General features: G+C 42.8%; 1 protein-coding gene across 2 annotated transcripts in view; it reads right to left on the bottom strand.

Moving 5' to 3' along the window:
- Positions 1–10,366, bottom strand: part of Met (MET proto-oncogene, receptor tyrosine kinase) — a 110,720-nt gene that overhangs the window by 76,489 nt on the left and 23,865 nt on the right. Inside the window, exons 2-3 of one of the 2 annotated variants that reach the window (XM_005363752.3) lie at positions 9,626–9,674; positions 5,133–6,349 (exon numbers count right to left, since the gene is read on the bottom strand). In XM_005363752.3, the coding sequence (XP_005363809.1) occupies positions 5,133–6,335 (1,203 nt within the window). In that variant the 5' untranslated portion in view covers positions 6,336–6,349; positions 9,626–9,674. The remainder of the gene's footprint in view (positions 1–5,132; positions 6,350–9,625; positions 9,675–10,366) is intronic. The other variant, XM_013352450.2, reaches the window with a different exon arrangement.

Here is a 10,366-nt window from a genome sequence, read left to right as displayed (position 1 = left end):
ATTTTTCATTTTACATACCAACCACAATTCTCCCTTTCTCCCCTCCTCCTGCTGTGCCCCACTTCCCCCAACTCATCCCCTCACTTCTCAGAAAGGATAAGGCCCCCCATGGGAAGTCAACAAGGCCTGGTACATTCAGTTGAGGCAGGACCAAGGCCCTTCCCTCTGCATCAAGGCTGAGCAAGGCATCCCACCACATGGTGTAGGCTTCAAAAAGCCAGCAAAGGCACCAGGGATAGTATCCTGGTTCCCCTGCCAGGGGTCCCACAAACAGACATGTTCTTAAGGCAGAATTTGACTTTAAGTATATAAGCAGGATATCTTACTGTACCAAGGCCAGTTTAAAATTTAAGTCAGAGAACGATTTTCATAAGAGCCATGCAATTCGATTCCATGGTTGTCCCTATCAGTGTCAGCCCACTGGATAGTAATTAGTTGTCTGGAGTTTGGTTACTCATAACATATAGAGAGAAGTGAAGCCCCTCATGAGACACACAACCGCAATATGCCCTGTTTAAAAAGAAACTGATCATTTGAATTCATCTCTCTTTATATAAGCATTTTATAGTAAAGCTGTCATTTAATGTGAGCACAGGACCAAGGCAGGACAGTTGGGTATTGTTGCACTTGCCCATATGATAGGTTCCACATGAGGCTAGACCATCTAGAGAATGTAAAGAAAGTTCTCAAGGACACCAGGTAGGAAACCGTGGGTTGCAGGCCCCAACCTGGACCTAGGGATCCTTCCATTAGGTTATACTGATTCCCAAGGAGCTAATTTTCTAGTCATCTTATTGTGCCAGGTGGATGGCGGACTCACTGCACGTTTTGTGAACACCTGCGAAAAAGGTTGTGCTACCTACACGTTGCGGATGGAACCCAGATTGCAAGAAGTTAAGCAGCAGGTGGAAGTCACACACGTGTTCTGTATACCAGGCCTTTCACCCAGGACTGTCTGGTACCAAACCTCACATGCTACCCCCCACAGCAGACCCAATATCCATTATTAAGGTGACCAAGATGCCACTGAGCACATCACCCACATCCAGGACAGATCCTCATGCCCAGCAGTAGTTAGCGAATACAAAACACACTCTATGTTATATTTGTTTGTTTGTTTTCATGTGTGATTTTGTTTTGCTCTGGTATATTTTAATCTTACTGTTTTCTTTTTTTATTTTTACATCTTGCTTTTCCTTGTTTTTATCTTGAGGGAGAGAGAGCTGGGGCAGAGAACATGAGGTTGGGTGGGTAGGGAAGTGGGGGAGAATCTGGAATGATTTGGGAAAGGGAAAATAATATGATCAAATATTATTAATATTAATATTAAATAAAATATTAAAATTGAAAACAATTTTAATTAAAAAAAAACTAAAAAAGAAAAGATGACCAAGATGTTGGGGAAATATTTACTACAAGTTAACTTTTTCAGATGTTTACACAATATCGGGAAACTTTGGTAACGGACTCTAAAGAGTGTACGGCATTGATAGAATTATACTAAGAAACTTTCCTTTCTCAATATGCATTAAAAATCTTTCCTAAAAGGTAGTATTACAAGCCTCCAAGTGAAATCCCTAGCATCCTCACAGAATTGTGGGATTTTTAAATGGGTCTCCTGCTCACCACTGACTTGCATTTGCAGCCACTGTCTCAGTTAGCTCACTAAACTATTTTTTCCTGGACTTACAAGTTAATGAATTCCTTATGTATGATTGGTGGCGATTCTAGTAATCTGAAGTGAATTAAGGGATTTATAATGCTATTTATCTCCAAATAGGAGGAAGAGGGTTTTTTTTTCCTCCTAAAGTTGAGTCATTACAAAGTTTCCATATTATAGGGGCGTTTTCTCAATGATTATATTTTGCTCAATATAGCTAAGAGAATATGCATTAGCCTTAAGACAACATGAATCCATACTAAATTGAGATGTTTATAAAGATTCACCAATGAATGGGTTAAAAAAAAAGGCAATAAAGTTATTTCAAATAAATTTGAACTTATTGTGGATGGGCAAACTAATAGAATTCACAGTTAGATGTCATTATAAATAAGCCCTTTATTGTCTGTTATTGAATTTATTAATATATTTAATAAGAAAACTTAATATTTCGTATTTTAAATGTTTCTAAACTTTTTATAGGATGTCTCTAAATTTATAAGGCAAAGAAAATTTAGAAATAAAAACGACATTAAATACACATTGATAAAAATAAGCCCTTTAAAATCCACATTCAAACTAAACAAAAATGTGCAAATCAATACTATATGCTTAACCCTGGCTGTCTTGGAACTCATACTGTAGACCAGGCTGGCCTTCAACTCCGAAATCTGCCTCCAGAGCGCTGGGATTATAGGTGTGCACCACTGCTGTCTGGCTTAAGATTCTATTCTTATAGAAGGTCTATTATAGCCAGCAGCACTAGGATTCCATGGATGGGCACCTGCGGCTTGAGATAAGCTCCCAGAAACTGAATTATAAGTAGAAACTAGCTCAGAAGTACAAATATGGCATGGGTGAAGTGATGTGTTCCCAAGCTCAGAATTGTCAGGTGACTCAAAGGGACTTCCCTGTGGCAGATGTGGGAAGATGCCCCTTAAATCGTCACTAGATACATTCATGACATGTGAGAGGAGAGGGAGCAGCATAACATCATCAATAAGGAGTTAAGCCTGAAACACCTGCTGTATCCCCAAACAGACAACCTTGTCTTTCCTGGTACCTAGTGCTTATCCTGCAGTAGAGATATGTTTTATATAAGGTGGGGAGATAGGAGGGTAAACCCCCCCCCCCCATGGATCTTATCACACAAACTGAGGACTGGGCAGGAACCTAAGTAGAAAGGTACCACCATAGCATACTTCAGCTTGCCCAAAGAACACTTAAGTCTGTCCATGCAATATTAGAGATATTAATATCAAAACTCCTCAATGTGTGTCTCGTCATGAAACTTCATGTTAAAATAAAGACTCAATTCCAAGATCTCATGAGAAGGGTCACCTGATATCTGACCAAGTTAATCCAGTCCGGACAAAGCAGACTCGTCTTTATTTCTTAAAGACTCCCTAACTGCTCAGGTCCTGTAAATCATTTTCTTCTTGCTGCCCTCATTTGAGGACAAAGCTGGGATATGACTGCACGTTGGTCACTGGAACACTTTCTGTGGACCAGGTATGTGAGAACAGTGAGTAGCCTCGGTTTCAGAAGAATTTAAGCCGCTAGTAAGTGGAGAAGATGAACAGGCAAATAAAGAATGGAGCTTCGCCGGTATTTGTCTTTATGGAATTTGGCCAGTGCAAAACTTGGCTTCCCTTACAAGGAGACTGTTGGCAAGTTACATCTCGTTTCCCACAAGAATTTTTGAGATGGGGGTGATAATGGTTTCAGGTGTGGCTTTTGGGGCATTTTTTCCTGCGTGATAAAACTAGCCTGCATTTTATTGGATAATCTTGCCTCTTTGTTCCCCTCTGGAAAACTAAAAAAATGTCAAAGCAGGTAAGATAAAGTTCAGGAGGTCCTGAGACTTTTTAAAATGAGTAAGAACATTTACGACTGGGAGGCTGAAACGCACAAAATAAAACAACGAGATAAGATACCAGTACGGCCTTGCAAAGTTGACTGTCTTTTTTAACTTTTCCAGGACAAAATCCAAAAAAGACCAGCAGCCCTGGAAGCGCTGGAGGAAGTCCCATAGGCTCTTTAAGGTCACGATGCTCAGCTAGCTTGCTGGATGCAGGGAAAGTGTGCGCTCTCAGATGCCCTGAATCATCCCAGGTTTCTAAAAGCCCTCCGGCTTTCTGCTCTTCCTTTGCAGTATTTTCCATTGAAGAAAAAGGCAGCCTGATGAAGAACTCCATTGTGTCTTACAGAGTTTGGCAATGTTTATTAAACACGTGAGGGAGCAATATGCCTTAGTTGGGACTGGCGTGGGCGTGTTTTATGTATGATCAGACCTTGGAGGGGAAAGGAGGGATGTTTTGTCTTTGTTTCAGCAAAGCACGTATTTTCTGCGTTCCATAAAACAGGTAAGTAATTTTGCACATAGGGAAGTAGCCCAGGTGTCCCATCAAGAGCCAACCAGATGTCGTGAATGCGCATGCCCCGGTTGTGCTGCGGTAGAATTATATGCTTTCTCTTATCCGGTACATTTATGCTTCTCCTAGTTGCAGTTAGAACCTCTATTTCTTAGAGTGAAAACTGTCCAGACAAGATACACGTTTCCAAAACCCAAATGTCTTTAGACAGGATTCAGTGGGACACTATCTGTTCAGTTATGGTCACTGGGGGTCACTGGGTTAGGAGGCACAACCATGCTATATATGCAAATCTAGGCTGAACACAACTTCCAAGGAGGCAATGGACTCCCTAGGACGGCGCTCGCCCTCTGTCACTGGATCAAATGACTAGCAGAAAAAATTCTACTTTATTTAATCAAAACACCAATGATTTTCCTATGGTCTCCTGTGAAAACACCATTTTTAGCAATAATCAATCCCAAACAAAAAGTGCTATGCAGGAATGCACACTAAGTGTTAAAACTATTTTTTTCTTTTAGTTATAGTAATGCCCCCACCCTCTGTGTGTGTGTGTGTGTGTGTGTGTGTGTGTGTGTGTGCACACGTGTGCATGCACGTGCGTGAGGTGGCTCACATGCATGCATTCTTGGATGCATTTCTTGTGTGGGTACATGGAGACCAGAAGAGAAACTTGAGTGTCACTCCTCAGTACCTGTTTGTTTTTAATTTATTATTGGAGATGAAGTCTTTCTCATTGATCTAGAGAGTGCCAAGTAGGTTAAACTGACCGACCAGCCAGCCCAAGGCATTTCTATTATTAGTGCTGGGACTTCAAGCATGGACCACCACACCTGTTTTCTTCACATGGGTTCTTGGAATGGATCTCCACTCCCTATGCTTACACAACAAACCTTTCACTGACCAAGCTACCTCCCCAGCCCCACATAAATTTCATCAGACACTATTTTAATCAGTAATGAAGATCAATTTCCTAACAAAGAACTTGTAAATATTTTGGATACAAACCATTGGCTAACCACAGAGACGCCTTGGTATCCCCCTTCCCGTTTTTAGATTGGCGTTTATTCTGCTTTATACCTAATTTTAAGACTTACCCTGTTGAAACAGTGCTCATGGTTGGGTCCATAAAAATGCTGGAGACACCTCACATTGTTTTTGTTGACAATCTTGTTGAAGAATTCATTGACATATTTGATGGGGAACGCGCAGACGGCCGATCGATTCATGGGTTCAGCAGAATCTGGCTTGCTTTGTGCGAACACGCCGTAGAGAATGTCATCATTCGGGCTGGCACCTATCTGCTTAGCAAGATTGGCCCCAGGCTTCCCAACATAGGCGGCTTGGAGGATGTTGAACACCTCCTCTCTTGTGGATCTCTTTCTTCTTTTCTCCGTGAGAATACACTCCAGTGGCATTTCCATGTAGGAGTGCAACCCCGAGTCCACAGAGCAGAACCTGATTATCCTCGTGTGAAAAGTCTGAGCGTCTAGGGTTTCCTTTTGGACAGTCAGAAAGTAAATAAAATGTTTGCTTTCGAAGGCATGTATGTACTTTATGGGGTAGGACTCCCGGAATTCAGGTAAGACATCAATATAAGACTGGTCGGTCAAAAACTTAAAACCATCCTGGGTTTCCTTCAGCCGTCTCACCGATATCGAATGCAATGAACGATCAGGAAGGTAGGTCGAATTGATCGTATTCCCCACAAAGAAATTGATGAACCTGTCCTTTTCAGACAGGAGGACTTTGGCTCCCAGGGCACTCACTACACAGTCAGGACACTGACCTGACTCTTCATCCACATCTGGGGAGAACATGCAGTGAACCTCGGACCGTATGTCAGCTGGGTTGTCAGGAGGCAGGACATGCCGCTGGCAGGTACCTCTGCTGACGCTGCCACAGCTGATGAGCTGATCGTCATAGTACGTGTCGACGAGCAGAGCCATGTTGACGTTGTCTTTCCAGACGCCTCCTGAGGAATTGGCATTGCCGCTGCAGTCCTGACATGGAAAACAATCTGGGTGTTCCAACATGGGCCCCGTCTGGTACTGTGATACCTTCTGAAGGTCTTGGTCATTTAGAACATAAATGTAGTTTGTGGCTCCGAGGTAAATATGATGCCCGTGCAGAACGACATTCTGGATGGGGGTTTCTGAGGTGAAGTTGGGAAGCTGATACTTCATGTTCACATTCATCCCGGACTTCACGAGGGCCTCCTTGCACTCCCCATGGCTCCTCTGTACCAAGGTCAACAGCAGCACCAGAATGCCAGGTGATAGCACGGTGGGGGCCTTCATTGTGAGAAGCGGATCTGCCAAGACACGTTCAAGCAAGAGCTGCTTAGTCGTCATTAGAAACAAAGAAGAAAAATGGAAGCCCTGCTCCAGCTTCGCTGGCAGAAATAACATTTCCTTATTGGAATTTTTACATAGAATGAAAACAAAACCGCTAGCTAGCTTCTCATAGAGATGCATTGTAGGACTGGACATGACTCTACACAGTTTAATTTTAGAAGTCACGCCACGAGCGAGTAGTTTTCAAGGGCCATTATGGGATGCAAACAATGTTCTGTGTTGAGGCCCATGCGGCAACTGAGAGCCGTTCAGCAGCTGAATAAGGAACGCAGTGCATTCTTTCTTAACCCCTTGCTGGTTGCTTAATGTGATTTCATATCTGTGGCTAATGACTAGGTTGACACTTAAACTTTCTTGGTTAGTCAAGGAAAGGAACTGTGGTTCAGATTCATTTGTTCGAGAAATCACAGGAGGCATTGTGTCCTTGGGAGCATGTAGAATTACTAGGCTAAATTTAGCTTCCTTGTGGAAGAAACCAATCATAAATCCTAGAAGCGAGCGGTCACATGCTGTTTATAGGATTTTTGTGTGTGCGAAAAAGGTATGGTTATAATTGGCTATGGCTAACCTATTGTTTCAGACAGACAAATGCTTGATGCAAGATCACTAGGAACAGCCGACTGAAATGTGTGAAGTCAAATTTAATATCCAGAATTAAAGTTTTAGAAGTATTTCCCAGGCGGAAAAAAAAACAACATATTGTTCATTATCAAGTCAAAAAAGCTCTTTAGTCCCAAGAACATTATTTCAGCATTATAACAAGCATGACTGGCTTGTTATTCAGGCTAAAGATGTGCAAACTCTGCTAATAATAGCTAAGGGCAGTGGTAGGCTATTGTTTTGCAAAGAGAGTACTTAGGATGAAAGCAACTAATTACCTAACACTTGTGTTTTCTGACAGGACTGAAGGCGGTTTCAAACCACATTTGGCATTACAGCTATGGCAAAGACTTAACCTTGGATCTATGAAACAACATCCAATATCACCAAGCAATTAATATGTGATTGGCTCTGTGTTTACACGAAGGAAAATGGAAAATGGGACTTGGTTCCTGCCTTTCAGTGCTCCTAAAAACCTGGCTAATAATTAACACAGAGAGACTGATGACTAAACTACCTGTCATCACAGCACCCCATATAGCACAACCCCCAAGCTACAAGCATCAAGAAAAGGAGAAGATGGCTTCTGTATGGGATTCATGATATGAGACATAGCACACACTCCTTATGTTAGGAGGTCCATTAGGAGGACAAGCCTGTCTGACTCATTCATTACTGTATTCCAAGAAATGGATGCTGGGGAGCCAGGAACACAGCTGCCATTCCACAAATATAGACGGAACCTGTGTGTAAATAAAAGATAAGCAGCAGGTTCAGAAACAAGAACCTGGGTCCTAACGTTTCGACTTTGGGTCTAATAAGTTTCTAAAAATTGAGAGCTTTAAAGAGATGGTTGACCAGTAACTATGGTGGCCTAGAATGAAGCAAAGGAGGGTCATCAGCAAGACGGTGGCCCCGGGAACAGAAGGAGGCAGCGAGAGGCATCATTCAGTGAGTAAGACTTGCCACCTGGCTGGACAGAAGAAAGGGGAGGTGGAGATGATCGGGAGTCATCTGGGCCGAGGTAGAATGAGCTACACAGCAGGCAGCAACAGGAAGCTGGCTGAGAGATATGGTCTTGAAGCCTGCTGAGTATAATTAAGTGATGGGAACCGAGTAACGGTTCTACTGTAGGAATGGCTGGAAGGGCTCACTCACATCATTTATCAGGAAGCAGATGCTTGGAATACGTGACGAATGGAATTTCTGAGCAGACGGAACATCTATGCCAAGGAACAGAGGTGAATAATGAAAGCTTCGGAGGAAAGTTGCCCTCATTGATCGGAGCATGACCGGCTCAGGGGAGACACATCTGCTTCCGGCGACACAGTAGTAGCCGGCGGAACGAGGAAGAAATGCAAGACCAAAACTCGGGGTACTTGGTACTTCATTTAGCACAAGAGAAATAAACTTCAGTTATATGCATAGGAGTGAGAGTTAAGACCTAGGTTGGTGTGCTTGCGGTAGAACTAGAAGGAAAAGAGGTGGCCAGTGAATTATATTGGGGCAAAGATCTACATTAAAATAACTGCAGAGTCAAAAAGGCATCGAGGCATCAAGAGCCAGCACTGCTTCAGTGTTACAGAGGCCAGGCAAGGGTCTCAAGAAGACCACCGTCTGTATATGTGTGTAGTTGTTGACCTTCAAAAGAGTGGTTTCAATAGATTTAACAGTAGTTTTCAGTACTGTTAAGGTGTAAGGGAAGATGTGTTTTGAGGAAGTAGATCGTTCACTTAAGCAAGAACTAGCAGAAGGCAACAGCAGTTGCTTGGAGTTCATTGTTCAATTAGAAAGACGTATGCTTATTTGCAAGACTTCCACCTCTGCTAACACTGATTCGGTGCCTACGAAGACACAGTGCCTTTCTCTGGGAAGCTCACGGTTCCTTGGTAGAGGCAACGAGTGTGAGTAGAAAGGAAAGCAGACAGCAAATGAGGCTAGACTCAGTCTTCAAGGAAAGAGTGAGTGAAGATTCCTCACAGACAACCAGTTTTGTGCATAGAAGAGACCCAGCAGAGAGCACATGGCGTGGGCTGAGAAGGGGGGGGGTGACAGGCACAAGTGAGAGACAAAGCTGATGATGCAATATTCCAAACAGGTATTTCTAAGATTCCCGGAACATAAGAGAGGTCATGTTCTCCGATACAACCAGAGAGGAGAAGTCACATGACAGTACAGGAACAGCGAGAGGTTCAGAACATGATACCTCTGTGTTCTAAAAGTAAATCAGAGTGCACAGACATGTGCTTCAGAATGGACAGAGAGGAGGGACTAGGGACTTCAGCTGGATGAAGAGCCTGTAAATGGAGATCAGTAAGGAATTAACAAAAGAACCACTCTAAAGGTTTGAGCTCCAGCGCTCCTTTAAGGTAAGATACAATCAGCATTCTCTGACAGCCTCTTCACATTCAGGAAAGAGAAGAAACCTGGTGTAGACAGTTGAAAACACAGTTGTCTTTGGGGTTCACATGAGGGAAGCTGGTTGAGGATACAGGCTTTGAGGTGATGTGCAGCAAAGCCAGAATGTCCCTGATGTACCAGAGAGCAAAGCAAAGCTTCAATAAGATAAATTACTGGGAGAAGTATAAGCCACAGGATCATAAAAGCAACAATAACATGCATTGTGTGCTTACCACGTGCTGGGCATTCTGTTAAACCGTCTCGTTTCTCTTCAGAAACATCCTGTGAAGAAGGAAGTATGGTTAGCCTCCTCCTCTGGATGAGCATGTCTGTCAGGAGTCACCCAGTGTGACACCCAATTCCACGCCTAGCAGAGAGCGGCCACCCTTGGATGCTTCCTCAACACTGAAGCAGTGTCCAGAACACAGGGGTCAGAGCAGAGCAAAAGTTTCAGCATCATGTTTCCAACCCTGGCCCTTCCCTGTCTAGCCATGTGACTTAAGGCCATCCATCTATCTCTGTGGCCACTGTCTAATACCCTCATGTGATTGTTCTTAAGTATCAACAAGAGGGGAGATTTTGAAGACATATGACCATTTTAAAGTATATGTAGAAAGACTGGGAATTGAACTTACTATTTAACATATCCTTCTCAGTTGTTTTGAAATATGCTAGAACATTTTGGGGGCCAATGAAGGGAAAAAGAATGAATGAATAGAAAAGATTAGGGATAAATTGTCTCACCAGTCCAGAGTATATTATATGAAACTTTAAATGTTTTCTCAACGTGACATACATCAGTATGTCTTCCAAGAATGGGAACACTGTTTCTGTATTTTCTCCAAAAAGTATGATGTGAGGGAAATAAATGAATGCATTTTTTTCCAAAAGGAAGTCCAAACAACATTATACTTCATTTGCATCCAAGTTGATGCCCATTAAAGCAACACTGAGTGTGCCTGGCTTCTGATTTT

The sequence above is a fragment of the Microtus ochrogaster genome, linkage group LG10 (assembly GCF_000317375.1).
Source record: "Microtus ochrogaster isolate Prairie Vole_2 linkage group LG10, MicOch1.0, whole genome shotgun sequence".
NCBI classification, from domain to species: domain Eukaryota; kingdom Metazoa; phylum Chordata; class Mammalia; order Rodentia; family Cricetidae; genus Microtus; species Microtus ochrogaster.
This window is presented reverse-complemented; position numbering and strand designations above follow the sequence as displayed.